Source organism: Ptychodera flava, chromosome 9 (assembly GCF_041260155.1).
Source record: "Ptychodera flava strain L36383 chromosome 9, AS_Pfla_20210202, whole genome shotgun sequence".
In the NCBI taxonomy this organism is placed as follows: domain Eukaryota; kingdom Metazoa; phylum Hemichordata; class Enteropneusta; family Ptychoderidae; genus Ptychodera; species Ptychodera flava.
Window position 1 is genome coordinate 18,699,337 of NC_091936.1, and position 26,876 is coordinate 18,726,212.

The 26,876-nt window shown below is 37.0% G+C and overlaps 1 protein-coding gene across 1 annotated transcript; it reads left to right on the forward strand.

Moving 5' to 3' along the window:
- On the forward strand, positions 1 to 26,441 carry LOC139140239 (RUN domain-containing protein 1-like). Its single transcript, XM_070709339.1, is given in 16 exon segments — positions 1 to 180; positions 8,451 to 8,589; positions 11,662 to 11,806; positions 12,324 to 12,416; positions 13,460 to 13,567; positions 17,330 to 17,443; positions 17,445 to 17,483; positions 18,167 to 18,322; positions 19,696 to 19,782; positions 20,327 to 20,463; positions 21,534 to 21,645; positions 22,642 to 22,737; positions 23,159 to 23,272; positions 23,756 to 23,946; positions 24,320 to 24,414; positions 25,072 to 26,441. Coding segments are annotated over 15 exon segments (1,725 nt in total). The 5' UTR covers positions 1 to 180; positions 8,451 to 8,458; the 3' UTR covers positions 25,179 to 26,441.
- The last annotated feature ends 435 nt before the right edge of the window (positions 26,442 to 26,876 follow it).

The window sequence follows — 26,876 nt, forward strand, 5'->3', positions numbered from 1 at the left end:
GTCGAGCGGTGACTCCAACATGGCGGCTCAGCAGAGCAAGTGACGCCGCGCTGTGTACGTGTCCAGTGGGTGACCTGCAGCGTTGTCGTTGTAATTTGTTCATTTAAAATCGTCGGATTTATTGGTATATATGTTTGGTACGTGTACCTGCTTTTTTCAAAAATTGTGAAGAGTAAAAAGGTAAGTTGTCATTACATTTCTAGTCTACTTCATCCATATGGATACATCATTTTACACACGCGCATATACTCAGTACCGGCGTACGTCACTCACACTGAATAATTCAAATGTATTCATCAAAACAAATACATGGCATGGAGGATGTGTTTCTGCGAGTAATTTTATGTTCTCCTTGCCTGCCGACGTAATGATAAGATCGTATCTGCCCTCAATAAAAGAAAATGGAATACGATTGTGATTATATTTTGAAACTGAAACTGCCAAATGTTTGTCAGCGTCGGTCAAATCTTGGAGGTACATAACGAAGCGATCTAGTTTCATACCTCGTAGTACTATCGGGGGCCACGGGCTCCATACACCCGATGTAGATCAAACAGCTCTTGTACAGCACAGGGTTAGCGACGAGCCAGCCGTAACGGCAATATACAAGTTTCTGCTCGTCCTTCGGCAGTTTTTTCATTTGTTTTATTATAATTGCTACCACACTTGCTATAATTTATAATACCAAGCAACAGTAGCCCGAATGTGACCCAATCGACTTCTCTCCGAAGCCCAGGGGATGCAATCTATGAGCATCGCTTCGTTGTTTTATAAATGCACTGCAAAAACAACAACAAAGCTGTACTCGAAACCTGAATTTGAGGTCATACTTGCATACTTTTAAAAAGTGAAGAATGGTTGTATTATAGTAAAGTTTTAAGCGCGTTACGAAGTCAAAGAATAGTTGTATGGCTTCCCCATCGGTGTGTGTACTCTGTCACTGTGTAGTACATTTTTACCTCTCATATGAAGGGGGGGGGGGGTGTGATAGGGGAAGACTAAAATCCACAAGCATATGCCACTTGCATATTTTCCCATGTTCCTTGTGAGTATACCAGGCGCCAAATGTAAAAAAAATAATTTACACAATCAAGCTTTTTTAGAGATAGAAAAGATGGAAAATGTATATATAGAGAGAAATTATATATATATATATATATATATATATATATATACATATACATATACGCATATAGGGTATGCATTTATACATGTAGAATACATGCATAAATACGTACATACATACATACATACATACATACATACATACGTATGTGCACACATACATTCGCAAAAACATGCATAAACACACACACTATACATACATATGAAAAAACACAGATACATACATGCATACATACATACATGCATACATACATACATACATACATACATACATACATACATACATACATACATTACATAAATACATAGAGCCTGGACTTGGATAAATTTACAATCAGCCTCGCTTTCGACATACAGTTGAAAACGAGGTTGAATGTAATTTTTTTCAACTGTGAGCTTGTCTCGAAAATATTTACATTCAGCCTCGCTTTCGACATACAGTTGAAAACGAGGTTGAATGTACATTTTTTCAACTGTGAGCTTGTCTCGAAAGTATTTACATTCAGCCTCGCTTTCGACATACAGTTGAAAACGAGGTTGAATGTACATTTTTTCAACTGTAAGCGTATGTCTCGAAAATATTTACATTCAACCTCGTTTTCACTTTGCATACATACAGCTGTAAAATTTTCTATACACGTAATACCAACTGCAAAACTTTATATACAGTCTCGTTAACGTTTTCACATAGATGGGACTCGGAAATTTATTTTCACATAGATGGGACTCGGAAATTTACACGCTGGGAAGTTTTATACACAGACTCGGTGGGAAAATTTTTACATACAGCTAGCTGGGAAGTTTTATACACAGACTCGGTGCGAAAATTTTACATACAGCTAGCTGGGAAGTTTTATACACAGACTCGGTGCGAAAATTTTACATACAGCTAGCTGGGAAGTTTTATACACAGACTCGGTTGGAAAATTTTACATACAGCCAGCTGGAAGTTTTATACACAGACTCGGCGGGAAAATTTTACATACAGCTAGCTGGGAAGTTTGTACACAGACTCCGTGGGAAACTTTTACATACAGACTCGTCTTGGATTGAGTGTAATACCTGGTGATCATAAAGCGTGATTGAACTCTGCCCGGTATCGTACGCGGCTAGACCCTGGCAAGACGAAAGCCAATACACGCATAGTGCTGGCGCTTGTGCTATTCACGTGCATTTGAACTTTCCGGTTTATTTGATCTAGTAAGGTAGCCACAACAATGATCGTGGTATTGCTATCAGGTGAGATCACCACTGATCTGGGCTGCTCGCAGCCTAGCCCTGTGTACATGTCTGTGAGTTCCCGGCGTTATACGGCCGGGAACACACAGAGACCTGTACGCAGGGCTACTCGTCAACCATACAACGGCGTCAACCATACAAAGATCGTTCACTGAGACCGCTGGTCCGTCAGCTGTGCAACGAACTTTCGCGGTCTACACAGTTACGAGAATAAAGACAAAATTTAACACTGAAATCTTGGTGCAATAAACCCATGCACAATGATGGATGAAGATAAATTTGAGTAAAAAGACAGCAATGCTTGGTCTTGGACTTTCTTCGGGCTCGGGGCATTTGACACTGACAGAAGGAGCATGGGGCATGGAGCTAAGGGACTAGTCAGTTGCTTCAGCCAGAGGGGCGGTGGATTCATTGGGTCACCCTGTTTTTGACTTTGGTGATGGGGGCACCATGTTTTTGAAATGCCAATAGGGGGGTCAGTGTGTTTTTCAAGTTCAACGAGGGCTCATAATTGCATAAAATGCATTGTGCCAGCCTCAAATTTCAGCATTGAGTTGCATTTTAGGGCGCCCTTCGGGCACGTTACTTAACAATAATAAGACATATTTTTAGACCCCTGTCCTAGTGCAAAACTTTATATATTTGACATATATATATATATTTGAGATATCTGTATGTTTAAAATTTTTCGGCGCGCCCTTGGGCGCATTTCTTTAAAATATCAAACATATTTTTCAGCATGCCCTTCATATGAAAAGCATGGCAAGTTCCTGATACTTTCTGTTTTCTCTATAAGAAGCAAGATGCACTATTATTTCAATCACATTTTCCTTACAATAGTTTCTGGACATCTGCTTATGCATAAAGAGAGTTGGAATACATACAGCGCATTCAAAATACTGTACTCAAACTTTAGAATTGACACTTTTAAGTTCATATCTTACAACTGACATGACACCAATTTCATTAAAACACAGAATGACTGATTGTTGAAAATATACTCAAAATTACACACATATATATATATATATATATATATATATATATATATATATATATAATATATATATATATATATATATATATATATATATATATATATATATATATATATATATATATATATATATATATACTGAATTATTCAATTTATATTCCACCTTTCGTTAACCTTTGTTTCACACTGGGGGGTCACCCTGTTTTCGAAAGTTGGAAGGGGGGTTCAGCCACATTTTGACGTCGGCAAAAAATAATCCACCGCCCCCTAGGCTAAAGAAACTGACCAGTCCCTAATACAACGGTTGTGTTTACGAGAATTAGAATGATCAGACACTCAAAAAAAAAGGTGAATCAGCGACGCTCAACCAACAGAGTATATGAGATTCATTGAAGACGGCATGGAGGTCGCAAGAGATCTCTTTCTACCTTCATGCCATGTTCAATGAATCTCATATACTCTATCGGCTGAGTGTCGCTGATTGACTGGTGAATTGGAATGTCTGATCGTTTCTAATTCTCGTAAACACAACCAAGCACCATGCTCTGTGTACTGCCATTCTCCTTGCGTCGAATGCCCCGAGGAAAGTCCAAGAATTGCTGTCTTGTTGCACAAATTTGCCTTCATCCGTCATAGTGCATGGGTTTATTGCACCAAAATTTCCGAATTAAATTTTTGTCTTTATTCTCTTAACTCTGTAGACGCGAAAGTAGGTTGCACAGCCGACTGCAGTGACCTGCAGTGAACGAGCACTGTGTGGTCGACGTCTAGCGCATGTCCTTTCTTCTACCACGGTCCCGTGGAGGGACTGTGCTTCTACGAACAGCCAAGATCAGTGGTGATCTCTCGTGATAGCAAAACCACGGTCATTGTTGTGCTAGCACAAAATAAACCGGAAAGTTCAAATGCACTTGAATAGCATAAGCGCTAGCACTATGCTAGCTCTTCATGGCAGGGCTGTGTGTTACCGGCGTTATATACGGCCTCCCATGGTGGCTCTTGTGGTGGGAGGCCGTATAACGCCGGTAACACACAGCCCTGCCATGCAGAGCTAGCACTATGTATGTATCAGCTTTAGTCTTGCCAGGATCTAGCCGCAAAAAAGGCAGCCCACAGCCGGCCGGGCTGTGCGCGGTCTTTTCCTAACGTGTTGCTGTGAAGCACCAGCCGCTACAGACCAGCGCTGCAAAGGAAACAGGTCAGAAAAGCCAGCCCACGCGCACGGCATATGGGCTACAATAATTGCACCTAGCCTGGATCATTCTTAGCTCCATGGCCCTGCGTACGATACTGTGTTTTCCCAGCGCGGCGCGAGAGGCCCCGCCTCCAGTCCAGCACCTTCAACGCCGGGAACGCACAGCATCGTTTTGCGGTTGTATTAGTCAGCCAGAACAAGTTCATATATATAATTTTGCGGCTGTATCAGTAAGTTAGAGCGAGGTCCTATGTGTATAAAATTTTGCAGCTCTATCAGTAAGTCAGGACGAGGTCCTATGTGTATAAAATTTTGCAGCTCTATCAGTAAGTCAGGACGAGGTTCTATGTATATAAAATTTTGCAGCTCTATCAGTAAGTCAGGACGAGGTTCTATGTATATAAAATTTTGCAGCTATCAGTAAGTCAGGACGAGGTCCTATGTGTATAAAATTTTGCAGCTCTATCAGTAAGTCAGAACGAGGTTCTATGTATATAAAATTTTGCAGCTCTATCAGTAAGTCAGGACGAGGTTCTATGTATATAAAATTTTGCAGCTTTATCAGTAAGTCAGGACGAGGTTCTATGTATATAAAATTTTGCAGCTCTATCAGTAAGTCAGGACGAGGTTCTATGTATATAAAATTTTGCAGCTCTATCAGTAAGTCAGGACGAGGTTCTATGTATATAAAATTTTGCAGCTCTATCAGTAAGTCAGAACGAGGTTCTACGTGTATAAAATTTTGCAGCTTTATCAGTAAGTCAGAACGAGGTTCTATGTATATAAAATTTTGCAGCTCTATCAGTAAGTCAGAACGAGGTTCTATGTATGTAAAATTTTGCAGCTGTATCAGTAAGTCAGAACGAGGTTCTATGTATATAAAATTTTGCAGCTCTATCAGTAAGTCAGAACGAGGTTCTATGTATGTAAAATTTTGCAGCTGTATCAGTAAGTCAGAACGAGGTCCAGCTGTATCAGTAAGTCAGAACGAGGTTCTATATGTATATAAATGTTTTCGCGTCGAGGCTCGACCCCTGTCCAGGCTCTATAGTCTGTGTATGTATGTATGTATGTATGTATGTATGTATGTATGTATGTATGTATGTATGTATGTATATGTATGTATGTATGTATGTATGTATTCTACATGTATGAATGAATACGCTATATGCGTGCGCGTATTTTTCACTATGTATATGTATGCATACGCAACGTGTGGGGCAATGTATCTGTATGTACGTATGTGTATACACACGCACACATATATATATATGTATATACATATATATATATATATATATATATATATATATATATATATATATATATATATATATATATATATATATATATATATATATATATATATATAATTCCTCTCTATATATACATTTTCCATCTTTTCTATCTCTAAAAAAAGCTTGATTGTGTAAATTAATTTTTTACATTTGGCGCCTGGTATGAGTACAGTCCCTGCCAGTCTTTTTAGTGTCAGTTAGGTAAACATTATCAATGTTTAATCCTATTTCTTACAGCTTAACAGATCGCAGTTTGTATAGGCCTTCACAGGAATGTGATAACACCTTAAAACCAGTCTTGAAAATAAAATAATCTGTTCATTTAATCAGGCATATCTTGTACAGTTCTGATACAACCTCAGTTATGTATCAATACTTGGAAGATATACACAACAAACTTGATAGTGATGTAGAGTTTAATGCTTGAGAACATTTCCATCAGTAAGTAAAATGACCCTCTGTAATATTGCCCATATGACGTGGGTTTATAATTTCAGAGGAAAGAGTAAGACACCTGTCTCCGTAGTTCTTTCTGGGAATAGATTCACCCTTCAGATTGAAATCAATGGCTTTAATAACACATCATTGCCATGTAGGATATTCTTTTTCGGTCTGTGAAACAAGTGGTGTCCAGTAAATTATTTGTTGAATACAAAGGCTTCCTATACAATACAACCCTTTTCCACTGAGAAACTCAAAGACATGTATACTGAAAAACACAAATGCTTAGATGAACTAATATATCATGTGTGTTCTGTGGATTCATTCTCCAATAATATGTCTGAGGCTTCTTCATACACCACACAGACTTGTGTATTATGAGACTAGCACTAATGGGAGAATAGTCCAGAGCATTCGTACATGCTAAGCAGTTCGGCTTCACTGTTACTCATGGCTCTACTGTCTAATGTTTGACAAAGAAATGAAGCTGTCCATGTCCGCCCACGTAGTCAATCTAAGTATAGAGGATTGCATGTAGACACATGTCATCATGCTTGACTCATGGCAACCAGATGGTGATATCTGTAGATGGCAATCAAATTCAATGAAAAATCTGTCATTAATAGTGCAATCAACAAAAACACAGCCCAGGATAAATGAGGACATGAGACCGCTGCGATATTGGTTTATCATCACATGGGAAAATTGATAGTCATAAAGATTCTGCATGTGAAATACAGTTCCTTCATTCAGACGAGGAATGGGCCCATTGGAGTTAGACCCTAATTTATTTTCCGTCCATCAAAAAATCAGATGAGGAAAAAGATGATTTATAATTGTAATGGAGATATAAATTTCTCATAGTTCTCTTCAAATGTAGGATGAGGTCATTGCCAAATATGGTAAAATTACATTCTGCATACAGTATATCAGGTTTTGTAATCCAAGGTACCCATGTGGAAATCTTGATAAAATGAAATGTGTCCACGCCACAGTCAAATCATACATGGCATTGACAAATAGTGATATTTATATATGAATGAGATGGGTTTTTTTCACATAGTCATTTGACGTTGGTCAGGACGAATAACAGAACTGCATATTTCTGTTAATCAGCAGTACCAGAATAATTGATAAAATAATAAATGCAATTAAAGATGAAACATGTATCTGTGATGACACTTGGTCCCAACTTAGTTGTGTACGTGTACATCATAGTTCTTGGATAACAGGGAGATGTAGTCACAGCAGAGGAATTTCAAGTGGTTCCTGATTTCAAAAGTGATAAAATTTGAACGCCTGAATGATCAAAGTCCTAGCATTCAAACAGACGCTTGTCAAATTCAATGAAAATTTGGCCACGTCCTCAGCTCTCCTCTATCCGCACTGATCTTTGAGGGACAACTACAGGTGTTTTAGGTTTTGGAAAAGACACCTGCAGTTTTGACTCTATAATACCACTAATAAAAAATATGAAAAAATGCATGTACTAACATAATATACTAACATAAACAGTACATGAAAATAGAGTGGCAGTGATGGAACATTTTGCTACTGTGCATAGTATTTATGGGGATAGTCCCTCCACTCACGTTATGGTATTAGTGATAATCATACACCAGCAATCCTTTGCTGATTTTATGAACTAAACCAGTTGACTGATTCACAAATCATGCCAGTCAAATCTAATCCATAAAATGTTTCGACACTAATGGGTACCCTGCAGCTATATTGCACTTGCTGCAATTAGGATTCAGCTAAACGCAATTAGCAGTCTTTCGTGTTTGTCTTTAATTTATGGTTAAAAATTTCATAGGATGATACTAATTTGGGATTCACAACATTCAAAGATAGCTTTCCGTGTCTATTGACAAGGGCATATAATTAAAACAAAACAGAACACACAACATGTAAGTTGCTGTTCAGATGCCGTGTCAAGGGTACCAGATCCAAACGAACACTGTACATTCATACGTGTCACATTATTTATCATGAACCTAGGGAGTCTGCTCACACTGGGGTGAGAGCTTGCATCCTCAAGGAAATCTACACAAAGTGCACCCTGTTTTGCTTGCTGAACATCTGATAGTGCGCTAGGGGGTCACACTGCATCATAAATGATGAACCTCTGTCGTGTCTTCGTTTTCCTAACTAGGAAAGAAAATGATGGAAGAAACGGCCACCGGTGATGATTCCTACGACAGCCTAGATGAACAGATGATGGAACGACCCAAAGGAGAGAGATGGGCACCACTAGGGGCCATAGCAAGCCCTCCACCAACACTAGACCACAGGTAAAAAAGTTGAAAGTTTTCTAATGCTTTCTCAAATGTTTATCTTCCCTCAATGCCGCAAGAAAAATTCATAATAATATTCAATCTTACCTATGAAAGAAAGCATTTATGGTTTTCTCAAATACTAATTCTCACTTGCTCCTAAGGTGGTATATGGTATATAGCATATATTATACTTTACTTGTCAATGTGAATTCTCAGCACTTTTCAAAATAATTATAATTCCATAAAGTGTATCACATAACTCTTTTGAAGATAGTCTCATTTAAGAAAATATCCTAATCATTATTCTAGAAATGTTTGAATAATTCTTATTTAAATGGATGACGTATGATTGCTGTTGAACATTGAAGGGATCTTGATAATTCCTTGAGATTCACTTAACTTCATAAGGGAGTAATTATATGTAATTGCGTTTGAGATGTAATGGCCAGGGGCTATGGCTACATACTAGTACTTTGATAAGTTTACCACTGTTTATGCTACGTGTCACAACATAGTGGTACGAATTTACTCACTAGTCTTAGAGTGTGATGGAGTGCCCTTCTGTTCTGTACTTTACATGTAAATATGTCAAAATGGCTTCAAGCTGGATTCCAAGTCACTTTATCACCAATGACTGCATGCATTACATGCAGCATTGACAGGGCAAATGACTGGCATTTCGACATGATAGGCGGAGGTGATACCATATAGGCAAGTGTTCATTGGTACACAACAAAATAGCGAAAATCATCAAAAACAGGTGCATGCCAACTTTTAAGTCCAAAAAGAAGTCCCTGTGTGAATGATTTAACCCTGTGAGTGCAGTCAATTTTTGTCGCCTTAATAAGAATATAACCCAGCCGATCTTTTTCAAGATTTTTCCCAAAATTTTGAACAAAAACAAGCGCCAATGAAAAATGATGTCCATTTGGTCCAAAATTAGCAAAATCAATTACAGAAAAAATCATCAAAATTTGTAAAGTATTGCACTAAAATTTTGGAGGGAAAAAATTACAATTCTCAAAGGGTTAACTGTATAGGGAAAAGTCTAGAACCTAGCCATGCTCTTCAAGTTGTGAGTCCACAGAACTTGAAATGTGGGGCGAGGCTGTACACGATCGATAGAAAGTGTATACCGGTATACATGTACAGATATTGAAAGTGGATTCTTCATGTGCCTCCAACATATCGAATTTATTTATGGTATCTTAGTTGGTTTTCATGCCAAGAGAATGTAGGAAAAAAATGGTTTTGACCTTCAAAGATGCAAACAATATTACTGTTTGGTGAAAAATAAATTCATGCCGCTAGTAGAATGATTACATCATATTTCCTGTGTTTTGTTGAATTTATGGTTCCATTCACATCAAGTTGAGAATAACGCACAACAACGTCAGCAGGTATAGATCAAAAAGCAATCGGAAATCAATCATTGACGCTCAAACCCTGCGTTAGGTTGGATATTTAGTTTCAGGACTTCCTGAAAAATTTGAAATGCAAGGAGATCAATTGTAATACAAGAAAGAAGTTTGAGAGTTCAGTCTCCAAGAGTTCATGAATTAATATATTCAAGGATACACCAATTTAGTATTCCATACAGAGGTGCAAGATCTACGTGTATATTACCCCAAGTCGTACTGCGACAATTTTTAACTTTATCGTCCTGATATTTTAATGCCCTACTTTTATCATTAGAAAACCTTCATTACAATATCAATACTGTAAAAATTCAATCATAAATTGATTTTCCCTGTGGAAATTATTTCAGTCCTGCGTAGAATTATTCAAATATTCCTAGCCAGGCAGGTTGCCGATAAAATAAATATGCAGTATTTATTCAAAGGTAATTGTATCCTTCACAACTGCTGCAAAATATGCGTTATCATGGGAAACACTTGGAGCTCAGACAGTGATGGGTTTCACCATGTTGGATATCTGCTGTCAGAACCAAGCCCTGCTTAATCTATTAATGATATAGAGTGACTGCTGTCAAGATGTTGTAATTTTATCCGTAGTACAGCATTTAGTATGGCTGTCACTGAGAGGGATTTCGTGTTAAGGTCAGTCGGAACACATTATTGATATTAGATGCTGAGGGATGACACAGTGGATATCTGCTCTGTCCAAAGCCAACAGACTTGCAGATTTAATTGGCAATGCTTTACTTTATTTCTGTGATATGGTGTCGCTAACTTTTGAGCAACATTTCACAACAAAAATGACAACAAAAGTACATTTTACCATTCATAGTGTTGATACTGCGCTTTTGAGGAGCAATGTGCATTTACTGTAGTTATGTACATAAAATCAATAAAACGTGTCACCAAACAGCTGGACAGAGCAGTCTAAATATGTTTTTATGTAAAGACAAAGCTGTGTGAAGTTGTTTGATGTTAATACCTGCTACACTCAGGATCATTATATTTCATGCTATTTTTTGATGTTCTCTAAAATTTAACTTTTCACCAACCGTACCAAACAAATGGTTATGAGAAAAAAAAACAAAAATATTTTTTAAATTCTATTGATTACAGACTTAAATCTACTCCACAGTGGCCAAAGCACTGAATGAACAAAATATGTATTGTATCAGTATTATTAGTGTCCTTTGAAGTTTTTTAACTTGTCTTGGCACTGATATTTGGTAGCAGATTGTATTGGCTTGTAAAAGACCAATGGACACAATGAATCAAACTTGCCAACTCTTTACAGCACCTTAATTAGTCAATGCATAAGATATTTTGACTAGAATATGAGATCCAAAAGCCAGTGTTGATATATGATTTTCATTTTCACATTTTCTGTTACACCATTTTGGGCATTCAAATATATCAATGGATGTGGCATGTTTGTAACTGTCATAAATATAGCTAAGCTGAAAACACTTATGTCAGCTAGAAATGATATTTTAATGCAGCTCTGCTCTTTTGAAGTGACCAGTAAATGCTATAGGAAGGATTGAATGTATTTAAAATATTACGGCTGAGCTGGTTTATTGGCCAAAGACAATTTAATATATGAGGTACATAGTTTATGAATTTCTCATTATGACCAGGTTTCCCACCTTTGTCTTATTTTATCATCCAGTCACATTGATGCATGGGGTCAGCTACAGAAACTTGAAGAAGAGCAGGAACAGTTGAATTCGTCACTGCTAGCTCTCACCACACACTTTGCACAGGTCCAGTTCCGACTGAAACAGATTGTCAGTGCCTCTGCTGAGGACAAAGAGGTTGGTATATTGTGTGCTAGAGTTGCAAAAACTCGTATACACATACCCACACAGAGCTATGGTTTGATAAAAGTTACTTTTACATTTTCCTGTCTGTGGAACTCTACGCGAACTCTGCCTAGCTAGGATTCAATTTGAGACAACCACCCTGCAGCATCCCATGGCCATCACATGCCTGGCAACTTAATTCATCAGCTCAAATGCTCATCCATATTTTTTGTCGAGTTTGTCATGAGAAACACTTCACTTCAGAGATACAAACTGAAATGGAAAAGGATCTACTGGACACATTGTAAGCAATAGAGTTGAAGATTTACCAATGACAGTTTAGGCAATGGTGTTTTCCTCCATTTCCATGTGCATAAACATGTATCATGAATGCGCCTAAAAAGTTGATGGCAGTGCAAAAGTCACATAAAATCTAATTTGCATTATTACTGATTCAGTATACAGAGCATGGTTTTTTCAGTGACCATTAGTGATACTTTTTTGTTAATTTTTCTGATCTTTTTTCTAGGGATTGCTGCAAGAACTAGAGCAGTTTGCCTTCCAAGGCTGTCCTGATGTCAGAGGCTGTACGGTGCAAGACGCTCAGATGCTGGAAGACTGCGTAAGTGTTCTGAGTCAAAATTGCAGAGGGACCAGTCAGAATGATAGATCCTAGTGTTTTCAGCTGTTGATAGAATGACTGTGTGTACAATGTAGATGCATTTGCCTGAGTGGTTGTCTTCAAATCAAGTAAAAAGATTTGATTGATATGTTTGTGATTGATACTGCATCCATCCATTCGTAAAATATTCATACATTTAGTTCTGACAATATTTGTGCGTAAGACAGATATTGGATTTCCTAAGATCTGTCAAGACGCAATAATAAAATGGATTTCAAGAAGGTTTCCTCAATACACTAATCTGTCTGTATTGACAGGATGTAATATGGAAAAAATACCATGGTAATAGCAACCAATAAGATAAAAGTTTCAGTTCAGGCTTGTTGATATCACTGTAAATTCTAAAAAATTTAAATTTTTGTTCAAAAGATTTTATTTATTTGTTTTGTTCAGCATTTGGTTATTTATTTATTTACATATTCGTTCACTTCTTTATTGAGTCATTTAATAATTCATTTATGACAAAGCCCGAAACAGATCTCACAAATTCAAATAAATAATATACAAATTAAGTGACACAGTGTGTTTTAATCTGGTTAAAGCAAATTCAATCTTAAAACTGAAGATATCACAAAAATATGAACATTCAGGAGAAATTTATACCAACAACAAACCAGTATGATTGTAGAATCATGTGAACATTTTTTTTTAATTCATGTATTCGTACAATAATTGAGTGCCAGACAGTTTAAAAACAAGTCTGTAAATTGCCGGGTTTGAGTCGTTCTCTGTCACGGCTTGCCTAGATTGGTTGTCACATGTTATTATCAACAAGGAGTCATTCACCCCTGTATTGCAAGTGAACCTCAATGCGCAGAGAAACCCTCTTTTGTCAAATGTACACTGCCATTGAATCAAACCAGTGCTTTGTCAACTGCCCAAGCAAACTGCATGCTCTTATAAGTGCCTAGACTGGTACAGTAATAAAGTAAGTAATAAGGTTTGAATTAAAAACTTGTTCATTGTGATAATTTTTTTTTCAGAGTGAGAAAGAGCGAGAGGTTAAGATGACTCAACAGAGAGAGAAACAGGTTGAGCTGATCAGTCAACTTAAGAAACAGCTTGATGACTTGGAAGAATATGCATATGAGGTTGGTACTCTAATGATTGACAATCTGTAAGATGGCTGAGTTACATAAGGGATAAGTTGTAGCCTAGGCTAAGGTGTGCTACACACAAGAATGCCATCAAAGGTTCCTTGAATATACAATACTAGTATTACCCAAGCCTGAGACCAAAATACATTCAGCAATGTACCCTATAAAGTTGTTTTATCCCTTTTCTTAATGGAATCAGATTTAAATGGTAAGAATAAAACCTAACTTTGGAGATTAGACCATCCTAGTTTCCTTTGAAACGGCTGTTATTTGCATTTGATGTGTTAATATAGTTTGAAAAGCAGCGTTGGAGCTTTAAACTTGGCTTTTAGTTCTTTGTTGTAGCATTTCAGATCCACTTTGCCCAGTTGAAATTACAGGGACGTACCATATATTACCTTGGTTGTGATGGGGATAACATTCCTTGGAGAGCGTTGACACTCAAATTACTCAGGTGCATGGTTACGTTGAACTTTCACTGGTACTATCACAGATCAATTATTTCATGGAGTAGCAATGTTGTGAAACTGTTCAGACTCCTGTGTTTCGAGGTTCTCACTGTTTGGAGAGCACTGCAGAAGCCACAGTGTAGAGGTATAGGTAAAAATTTCCATCACATATTTCAGTGATGGACACAATCTCATTATTGGACAGTGGAAGCCCTGTCAGGTGCAGCTCAGCATGAAATACATGTACCGGTATACTGATTTATGATTTCAACATACAACCAGCAGAGATACACTATTGTAAGCATGCCTCTACAATCACTCAATTGACCGCTTGTTTTCAGTACACCATGAAAAATGTACTTAAACCACCCATGTACCTCTTCAACTGTCTCATTATTAGTCCCACGGACACCGTCCGGGGGGACTTATAGGTTTGGTCATGTCCGTGCGTGTGTGCGTGCGTGCGTGCGTCCATCCGTGCGTCCGTCCGTCCGTTCACGCAGATATCTCAGAGATGCCTGGAGCGATTTCATTCAAACTTGGTACAAGGATTACTTCATATGTCATACAGATGCACGTCAATTTGTTTTTGATACGATCCAATATGGCTGCCAGGCAGCCATTTTATTATGATTTTTTCATGTACAGAGCCATAACTCAGACATGTTTCAACCGATTTTATTCAAAGCTGGTACAAGGACATTGACCAATGTCATAGATATGCACATCAATTTGTTTTGTGATACGATCCAATATGGCCGCCAGGCGGCCATTTTGTTACGATTTTTTCATGTACAGAGCCATAATTCAGGCATATCTCAACCGATTTTATTCAAACTTTGTACAAGGACATTGACCTATGTCATACATATTCACGTTGATTTTTTGTGATACGATCAATATGGCCGCCAGGCGGCCATTTTATTACGATTTTTTCATGTACAAAGCCATTACTCAGGCATGTTTTAACTGATTTTATTCAAAGTTGGTACAAGGACATTGACCAATGTCATATATATGCACGTCAATTTTTCATGTGATACGATCTAATATGGCCGCCGTGCGGCCATTTTGTTACGATTTTTTTCATGTACAGAGCCATAACTCAGGCATATCTCAACCGATTTTATTCAAACTTAGTACAAGGACATTGACCAATGTCATACATATTCACGTCGATTTGTTTTGTGATACGATTCAATATGGCCGCTAGGCGGCCATTTTATGATGATTTTTCATGTACAGAGCCATTACTCAGGCATGTTTCAACTGATTTTATTCAAAGTTGGTACAAGGACATTGACCAATGTCATAGATATGCACGTGAATTTCTCATGTGATACGATCCAATATGGCTGCCGTGCGGCCATTTTGTTACGATTTTTTCATGTACAGAGGCATAACTCAGGCATATCTCAACGGATTTTATTCAAACTTGGTACAAGGACATTGACCTATGTCATACATATGCACATCGATTTGTTTTGTGATACGATCCAATATGGCTGACATGTGGCCATTTTATTACGATTTTTCATGTCCTGAACTACAACTCAGACATGTATCAAGCGAATTTATTCAAAAGTATTTTTATCACAGACCTAATGAAGAGGACTCTATCCTCTCTGAGGACCTGTAATCAAAGTACCCATTAACAAGTGGGGACTGTGTCATCAACGATCCCATTATTTAAGTATTCATTTTCTGAATTTATCCATTGTACACATGTCATCTCAGCTTGCTGGTCTCATTGCTAACATGATGTGGAAGCATGATATGGCATTATCATGACAAAGCCAAGCTAAGGAAAATGCTTACTTCTACTTCACCTATTTGTCTTATCAAAAAAATTACAATCCAATCTTGGGAGTGAGGTTGTTGATTCCCATTATTAGGCCCTATTTTCTTTTAAAATGTCACCATTTGAATCATTTGTAATGAATTTGGTCAATTAAATTTATGTGCTTACATGTATATTTGCGGTAGCCGTATTTTGAGTTGCAGATCAAAAATTATATAGTTAAAAGTAAGTTGAGTGTTCATGCCAATGTTTGGAAAACTTCCAATGGTCAAACTACTGCGGTAAACATTTTTATTTAAGTTGCATTTGATTTCAAATCATTGTATCAAAAGAAAATGCAAAAAGATACAGCTAACGGGGCTTTAATATAAACTATATTCATGCCCTCAGTGAGAGGTGAGTGATGACATCAATATTAGAACACCTGGTATTTTGATAAATCGGCCATCAACACACTGCTTTCACAGGCACTTTGTATGTTCAGGCGATTTTATCATCACCTCACAGTTAAGCCATTCACACATGGAGCATTCACTGATAAATGTTCAGAATATTTGCAGAAAATATTATGGTGATCACAAGCAGGATATTATGGCTACATTCATGAATAGATTGTCAACTGCAGTGTTCCAATAAAATTATTGTTGTAGCAAATGTACTCAGTATCATAGATACCAAACCTCGATGACACTGTGGCATTTGTTCCGTATACTTATTTCTGCAATATATATCAAAAACAAACCTAGCTCAGACATATTTTTTTGCCAATAAATATAAATTACAGACATGTTTCAATGACTTGTTTTTCTTCAGAAACATTCAACCCCTAACATAACACTCTCATGCCCTAATATCTGTGATCAACCCATTGAAGCATGAGATATGCCATAACATATGTTCCCACGTCTTTCTTTAGATTCAACCTGCTCAGCATTGCTCATTTGCTTATAAATTTCACCCATCCACCACAACAAATTTTGATAGAACCATGTTGTTTGTACACGTGGCAAAGGGGAACCTCTGATACAGAAATTGTAATATAGAGATGACATGTATGGTTTTCAAATCAAGTGTTTAGATTGACATATCTAGTGACGTAAATGTTGTAGACTTAGTGAATGTAAGCTTGAATATTATTTCTGTCAGACCGTGAGGTTAAGAGGTCTGTTATGTTTTTCTAACAGGAGAGGCTTTCTCTGACGTGTATGGTTCGACGTGTTTGAAAAATGTCAGTATTCCAGTTTGAATGATCTGGGTACTGTTCGTCCAGCTTTAATTTTTTTCAGCGATTTAACTGCCTCAATTTTTGTAAAAAAGTACAATTCCTATTCCGCCAGGAATGAGAGGAAATTTCTGCTGTTAGCCATGTTCCTCAGGACAGAGAAGGGGAAATAGAAGGTCTCCGCAAAGTGTGACAACACTGTGTAGTGTAATAAGACACATCAGTCTCCTTTGTACAGTGATTGTCTCTACTTCTAATACTGGACTATTCCACTGTCTGTGCAGGAAGGAGCAGGTGATCTACCCCAGACAAAAGTCATGGAAAAACAGAGGGTTGTGATCGACGAGCTGAAAGACAAGCTGGGATTGAATCTGGATGACTTTGATAAACTGAGTGCCAGATGACCTTAAGAAGAAAGTGGATGGAGCCATAGGCCAGGTATATCGTCTTTGCTGAGTCTCAGTGCATGGAATGATTTTGTATGCTTGTTGGTGTTTGTGGATACATGATTTTGGATAGAAATATTGTAAGAATTAAAAGCAGAGAATTTTAAAGATAGGCAAACAAGGAAGCTTTTGTTATAGAACATAACATGTGCTTTAATTTACATACATTGTGTTGATTTTAATACAGATGCTACTATTATAAAATATCTGAAGGAAGATTTAAAAAGAATTTATTTTGACTTTATCATTTTGAATTTTCATTCTTTCCTTGTCTACTTTCAGAGAACTTTTATAAATCTAGTAAGTTGGACTAGGTGGAAGGTACATTCCATGATATGTGGCACTTCTCAAATTTCAAACTCCCACTTAGCTGTCTTCTAAATGTTAGCAAATGTCCAAAAATTTGTGAAAGAATTGTTGTAGTTACTATTTTTCATCTTCAAAATTTCCTTCCTTCTGTTTTCGGGGAGCTGAAATCTATATGAAAAAGTAATTTGTAAATGCATTCTGCAGTGTACTGGTATTGCATTTCTCACATCAAAGTTTCAGATTTCAAAATCCCTCCCACATAGTTATTTTCTCAGTTTCAACCATCAAAGTCTAGACACTACTCCAACCCACAGTTTCCTCTGTTTGTAGAATCGTCTTGATAATCGAACACTTCTGCGGTTTCAGATTGTAAATCCAGCCAAGGTGAAAGGAATGGTGATAGAGCAACTGAAGAGTCAGATTGGAGATTTGGAAAGGTTCATACAGTTCTTGCAGGGTGAGGCAGTGTCACCGGGACCACTCGGAAATGATCAATGTCGATGCCCAGTCCATGGTGCCCAGGTAAAGTTTTGTCTCTTTTGAGCAAGCAGAATAGGCCTCAGGAACAGTTAAGGTAGTCTGCACTTCAGGGACAAATATTCGTACTACCAAACTTTTGCAATTCTCTTCTGATCTACCACTTGTGGGAGCTCATTGTAAAGCTCTCCATGGAAGAAAACTTTTCACTATCTTTATTTTTCGAAAATCCAAAATTTTGTTTTTCTCCATAGAGTTAACACAGGGATGGCGGCCATTCTGAATTTCAAATATCAGTGTATCTTGATTAATTTGTTTATCTAGTACCAAAATTTACACAGATAGCCCTGATTTTTATTCTTGACTTTGAAATGAAAGAAAATGGTTGAAAGATTTTTTTGAGGAAAATTTGAGCATTTAAGATTAAGTCTTTTACTTTTAAAGTGCATACTACCTTAATGGAAAACTCAATACTTCTCAATCCTTGCTGCTTATGTGGATGAATATTTTCTGTAGACTTATTGTGAAGCACATGAATTACATGAAGTTTTCACAATGTTTGTTTGTGAAAATCAAACAATTTCATTTTTCAGCTCACAATTAAGACAGAGTATAGAGCCATTTTAATTTCAAATAATGATAATGTTTAGAAAAGTTGTTTCTCAAATTCTAAACTTTGCAGGAAGACCCTGATTTTCATTCTTGGTCATAAAAGAAAATGGTTCCTTTCTTTACATTTTCCCTCAGAAATGTTGCAGCAACAGTTATTTCAAGGCTTGTACATGTACCTCAATAAAAGAGAAAAATCTATATGAGTGTACCATAAACCAATATGAGAGCTAGGGGTTCAGGATTTGGGTGTAAAATGACACCCTAGTCCAGCTCTAGCACACAAATTGAAGTATCCTGATCTCATGATTGAGGAAAATTATTTTCTATTCTTGGTGATTAATTATGCTTTGAAGCCTGAAGCAGTTTGTACTGCAAAGAAATGGTTGTTTTTCGAAGTCCTGTGGGTATTTGGTCACGAGACTAATCAGTCATGGAGGCTAACAAGGTTCTTTGCAGAAATTCAATTATTTTTCATGGTAGGCTTCGGGCAGTGTGATCACAGACATGTAATCATACTGTTTCTACATTGATACAATAATTGGTATTGCGAACAGAGAGATGTACTGAACTGCAAAGTAGAACATTGCTTTCTTTTAACGCTTTCTTTTATGATTTTCTACAATCAAAAACTTTATTTTATTGCCCACATTTAGCAAACCAAGCAAACTCAACATTTTTTCAGACTAAAAACATTGAGATGTTCAGAGAATTTTTTTTTACCACCAGGTGATGATACTTATAGCCTATAGTAAAGATAAAGGTGCCAGATATTATTCCTGTAATGTTGATTGTGTTTTGTGCTGTAGGGTGAAAACGGTGATGCCGATGGTGAAAATCCTGAGTGTTGCATTTCTCCAAACGCTCCAAAAGAGAATACCCAGGAGGAAATCAAGGTAAGTTACTCTCATTGATCCATCATATCTGTCATAATTAATTCACTCCGCATGATTTATTATTGAAATCATCAGATTTATCCCAAACAAATGTTTTGGGAAAAAATATCTGAGTGTCAGTTGTGTCCACTATTTCTCCACCACATTTCTGGACATCCCTATCTTTTTCAATGAAGCTGTACGACCTATCTTTAGGGAAATGTGGGCAAAAGATTTAAAAAATGTGAGATTCAATCCAAGCTAAAATATGTTGCTGTATTTTATCAAAGGAAAAGGGTCTACAAGTAAATTTTAGAATCAAGCCGTGCCTAGTCCACAGACTGGTGAAAAGCAGACATTTTCTGACTTTATATTTAAGTCCTGGGTTTTGCAGCAAATACTGATTTGGATATTTTTAGTTCTTCAACACTTCATGTCTCCCTCTATCCCAAATTAAAAATGGGAAGCATAATATCAATTTGTATGAAATTCATCGTACATACTTCTGTAAGTTCAGAAGTGACCCAATGGGATTTCTGATCACTTTTTCAATTCTCCATAACAGTCCAGGGAGAAGAATGTCAAAGTGTTGAAGAGGGCCCTGGCAGTGCTACAGCTCGTGGCAATCACACAGTTTGGATGTGGAACTTCCAAACTCCGGGAAAAACCACCGCCGGATAAAAATACAGAAAGAGGCTATGAGTAAGTTTAGGACTTTTTTTGAACAATTAATGAATGCAACTTTGATAGTGCTGACATGCATTCATCAATTTGTTAGATACAAGTAGATCAGCCCACTTTGAATCAAAATAAATTGATTTCAAAATATCATATATTTAGAATCATAAGTGGTTAAACATGACATTCTAACTTCATATGCATTTTGCATTGGCGCTGTGTTTACAAGGACAACAGAATGTTTTGGCATCACTCAGAGCTCTTGATGAGAAAACTGCTGTGTCCATGGAGACCGTAATGGTGTACACGTCACATTTCAGGTTAACTCATGTCCTCGTGGTCTGTGCCAGTCAGAACACAAGTTGTTGCTCATGTATCGTACATCCACATAATTTTCTGGTCATTTTAATTTCAAAGAAGTAATTCAGAGTTCATGTATTATACTGTTATGTGGACAATAGCTTTGGGAATAATGCCATAACTATACACAATGGCAAATTTCACTGATTGCAAGACCCCTATAAGCTAAACAATGTGTCTCTCAAGGTTAGGCATTGTCTTCCTCTTAGTCACACAACTGTGAGAGTTCCCCTGTACCATGGATGTTGCAATCTACAAAGTCCTGAACCATCTTTAAAAAGATGGGTACAGGGAATGAAATATCTTCATAACATAAAAAATATCACAAGAGCAAGGGCTGCATCGGTAGCAGTTGACGGTGTCTGACATCATTGATGAAGTGGGTTTGTCTGAACACTGTACAGGAGTATTATCAGAATTGGGTTTTTACTTGAAATCCCTGAATAGACATGTGCATTTAGCTTTCTCCTTGGTCCACTCTTCTAAGCGGGCACCAAACGAAAGGTTGATTCTTTCCAGTGAATAACTGTGAAGTCTATTTTCAGTATGCAAACTGGTTGTTACCTGTAGAAATGAAAACCATATGACAATATGTCCGTGTGTTTCCAAATAAATTTTATTGGCTGCATAAGATTTGATATGTCAAAATAGTTGCAATGTGGCTAGTTACTGTTTTTATCCCTCAGAGACTTATTTAAGCAGCATGAAAACATATTTGCTATATCTGTTTGCAGAGAAATGCTGAAGAGACTTGAGAAGACAGTGGATGAGGTGGCCCGTCTGGCCAAGAAACACTCACAAGAAGCACCACCTTCAGAAACAGATTATACTTCAGATTCAGAAGAGGTATGGACAAACACAATTCCACAATGAGCAGTACAGTATTTCTGCCGTACATGTTTTGTTTAACCCTTTGAGCACCAAAGTCTATTTTTGTCCCATTTATAAAATAAATCCCAGTCAATTTCTCTCAGATTTTTGCTAAAATTTTGAGAAAAATCGTGTAGCAAATGAAATGTGATGTCTATTTGGTCCAAAACTATCAAAAAAATTACAGAAAAATTCATAAAAATTGGTAAAATTTTGCACAAAAATTTTGGCGGGAGAAAATTACAGTTTAGTTATTTATGTTGTGTCTTGTTCCAAGCTCATAGGAATTTGATTCAGTTTATTCACAGCTGTACGTATTGAACACACAGTTCTGTTTAAGGTTTTATGTGCATCTAAAGTGAAAGACTTAAACTTCTGCCTATACTATCCTCAAGGAAACTTTCAACAATTCTCTTTTAAAAACAAGAATAAAATCAGGGTTCACCTTGCAAATTCTGGTACCAGAGAAACAAATTACCTTGAATTTACCACTATTTGAAATTCAAAATGGCCGACATCCTAGTGAAAATGGGAAAAAATTAAATTATCTATTTTCACAAAATTGATATGATGAGAATTTTCTGTATTCCAAGAGCTTCAAAATGAGCCTACACAAGCTCTAGATAAGTAAAGCATTGTACATAAGAGACTAGTCCAAATATCTGTCCCCAGGGCACATTCTCTCGTAACTGCAGACATACATGTACTTGTAGTATCAAGGCATGTAGATGTATTTGTGAAAATCTGTGAACTCCCATCAACAAATTTATGAACACATAGAAATATAGAACCAGTTCATCTAGTTTTTCACTCATAAAAGTTCCATATGCTCACCATGATATTCACATATGTTAGGAAGATGAAGATAACTTTTATAAAGTCACACCAGATGTTGCTTTCCCATAAAAAAGCCATATGGGAAATTCCATCTTTCTGATACGGAGATAAGATATTTTTGGTCATTCTTTGCAGACACCATGGACGAGGCCTGTGGATGAAGTGATGATTGCTGTGAGGAAGAAACTAGCTCCGGCGTTGAGAGATTTATTCCAGCACGGAATGATGAAAGTAAGCAATGGCCGAAGTTATACAAGTCACAAACTGGCAGTCTTAAATACCTAGCTGTGCTTGAAAACTAATTATCAAAAATTTCCTTCAGCATTTTAGCTGGATACTTGTGCCATATATCTACCCCTCCCCCTCAAAAAATATATTGCTTCAAGTGGCGTGACTCCTGTGTGCCAACGTACACTGTAATAAAGCTCGCAGATATAATACTTGTACCATCAGAAGACAGAGACTGAATTTCTTTGTCCAGTGAATAAAAGAGTGGAAGAATCTACAGTTAATGTATAATAAACATTTGAATAAACAATATCATATCAAAAAACAAAACCAAATGAAAGTTTAAAATATATGTTTGAGCAGCTTGCAAACTGTTGTTGTCAAATGATGGAGTAATGACAATATTTTTCCATTTTCTTGACAGCTGAGTCCCAGCAGGAGTGTAGTTTTGCCGTTAGCTTGCTTTGTTCCCAGATCATCACAGGTCAGCACAAGTGTGCACCCGTGGCAGATGTTTATCGATTACTACGAAATGAAGGTGAGTAGGGTGGAGGAAAATGTCCAGAATTAGTAAGGATTTCGTGAGAGGGCAAAGTTCTTGATACAACGCTAGTGTTATATTGCTAGTAAAATACTACATGGACATTTTAAATGGACATGTTTAATTGTCATTGAAACATACACAGAGACTTAATTTGATATGAGCCATTCAATTTGAAGTTCAGTGTCGTAGAATTTGTGTTAGCATAAATATACCCAGCTATATACAGCGCCCTCAGTGTTCAAGATTTCACTTTCTCCACGTGGATTCTTGAGGGCGCAAATGAAGTGCAAAGGCAGCTGAACAAACTCAGGCTTAGTGATTTTGTCAATATGGATGTCCATACATCATCGATTTGTCAACTTGGTCATCAGGAGGCTGTCATAAGCTGAAAGCTAAAATTACTAAAAATATAAATGCAATATTATACCCAAAAAATAGTGATTATAATTTTTTTTCACTTTGTCCTTTATTACTCAGAATGGAAGGCGGTACACTTCGTCACCTGCAAGAAAGCTATCGCAGTCCTTCAAACTTGACATTATAGGAGGTGCAGCCGTCACTGGAAAACAGACCTTGATAGCAGCCATTGACAGCGTCAGATCCTCACATCAGCCGCTGAAAAGGAGCTTTGACTCGCAGTTCAAAGCATTCGTCTGTGAAGGTCTCAAGTAAGTCAGTGAACCATGGCAGTTGTGTTTCTGCATCAATTTGTCAGTGATTGATCGCAAATATTGGCAGGGCTGTATTATTTATGTGATGCGCGAGTTAAAAAATTCACTTACCAGGAAATGGAAAGAAATTCTTGAATTATTCCATTTTGATGTATATTTTGTCTTGGAGAGTTCCAATGAATATTTCTTGTTGTGTTAGAGTAATGTATTCCATGGTTTTATATCAATAAATCTGGAAGATGAGATAGGTAAATGAAGCTTTACACACAAGATACGTCAGTATATTTAAGCTATTGTGTTCACCTTCTGCATGTAATACTTCTCATGATATGTCAACACTCAGCCTTTTTAATAAATTCATCTTTGACAGTGAACACAAGTTAGCTACATGGTGTCGACTCTTAGCAAGGACTCCATCACTTATCGACACGTACTATACGTCATGGAGTTTTATGCAGAAGACAGGTATGTTTTTTTTTTGCAGAAAATAGAATCCAGTGCTGCTAAATCTAGCTAAAAAGTGTACAATATTATGTCATAGATTTAATATTGCTTGTAGTTTGTTGTTTTGTAAATTATACTTTTATGACCAGCAGTTGCTCACGAAAACCCATCAGTTTACCATAAAATGTATATGTAGTCTGCTTCCTTTAGATCTTGTCATCTTTTTTGTCTCTGGCTTGCAGGTCAAATGGGTGCAAACTTTCTTTGAATCTCACCTTAGTACAGTTTCAATATGCCAAACTCGGCAGTTTTCAAATGATTTGTTTTCCTATGACTTGTGATTTCTACTGAACAGTGTTTTTCATGGATTCTGATATTTGAAATTGTTCCTTCACCACACACGCCATCGTCAATTACCATCATAATCACCAAATATCTGGATAAGGAATGTAATATCAAATTGGAGTGAAGCGAAATGTTACATCAGACATAAAGAGAAGGAATGTTACAGAGTATAAGCAGTTCTATGATTTCAGCCATTGTAAAAAAACAGACAAGCTCTTTCCCACACTATGTGCATTTTAATCAGCCTCTCTATTGAAACTTTAACTTCAGTGAATTTTTTAACTCCCAATCAACTTATCTACTATCCATTGTTTCCGTGTTATATTTCCACAGGCTTTGAAAGGGCCATCCACATTCTGGATAAGCTGACACCGTTGAACTTCTATTTACCGAGCGACTTGGCAATACGCCAGTTCCACAACATCAAGGATGCATTCTAAGCCTGGACCATGGTTGTGAGACAACAAGGGATGATAGCAAGTACAGTTACCATCATTCCAAGACAGGAGATGATCTGAAAGACAGTGATGATGACCTTGACCTACTTCTTGACCAAGACCAAGGACTTCCAATTGAGATTTTCTGTTTACAAACTTTAAAAAAGTTGTTTTTAGTCTGTATTTATTGTTGATATACTACGTGCCAATATTGTGATTGTATTTGTATTATTTCAGAACATTGAGTACAGTTATGTAACTGTGATAGCATGGTATTTTAGCTGACAGTGATTTGTGTTCCCAAGTATTCCTCTTTGAACCCTGTCGAAATTCCATGTGTTTCCCACTGCCACTTGGAAGAGAGAGCATTCAAGATGCAATTTGCAGTTATCCTCTACTCCACCACACGTACATACAATACAACTTTGTTTGTTTTTGTTTTTTTTCAATACTGTGGTTATAACTAAGTGAGATGAGGGTGGAAGATACTTAGAAACGACAAGTAACTTCCCTGGCCTACTTTGTCACTAACACTGTGCAAGTGTCAACTATAGCAAGATGCTTACTAATAATAACAATAGCTTTGATCCCGATTCCAGGGTTGTTACTAAATATAGCTGACGCGACTTCAGATAACGCTGCCTAAAATTGTTGTTGTATGCGAACCTGATGTTGCAGTTTGTAGTCTGAGCCATAAAATCATACTAATAGGTGTGACCTTTACTAGCAATTGTAACATGAGCAGGTTTTATTTTCGTCGTTTATGTGGAAAATGCGGACAAATATTTATAAGTGCATATTAATGAGAGAAAAAATGACATCAGTGCTATTGAATATTTTGCTCTGAAGCACTGGTTCAAGTGCCAGTCTCACTTGATTTACACATTTTGCATTTTTACGTGAGGAGACGCATTTCAAAGGGGATGTAAATTTCCACAACAAAGGTGTGTAAACACATGGAAACACAAAAGAGGAATACAAAGAGAGAAGTATGATAATTTTTAATGGAGCGAGATTGTCATATATTTTCACTATCTTGACATAATTGAAGTCTAGGAAAGATTGTGTGTAACACAACATTAATTTGCTTGAAGGAATGCTGGTGTATAGTTTACATGATTTAGACATTTCTTCCATTCCCCATTCTCCTACCCTCCATCTCCAGACTACCATCCATTCAAATTCAAATATTTGAGTCTGACCACACATCGTCAATTAAATGTAAACAATTGCTGGTTGTGTGACTTTTCATCTCGTCTCTGAGAGAAAAAAAAAAAGAAAACAATTCTAGTCTTAAATCTTGTTCTGCTTTCTGTGATGGAGACCAAAAATAAGTGTATAATTGCTTAGCATTTTAATTTTCTCCCCTATAATGTACGTGTGTAATGATATTGAATAGTTCGGTAGGAAATCTACAAAATATAAAGCGTAATTGACATGAGCCTGTAAGTTAAATGTGACCTTCTATTTGTTTCAAACATTTTCTGCATGGGGTAACTTGCAGGGTACGTGTGTATTCATTTCAGAAACTGAATTAGATACAGGGTTGTGGAGTAAAGCTTACATTAAAATTCTGTTTTAGTGATTTTCTTTTAATGGGAAGTACTCGCCTGTTATGTTAAAAGGGATCTTTTGTCGCAGTAGTTGTCTTAGGCAAAGGCAAAATGGGCTATTAATATTCCTAAAAACTAGCCAAACTGT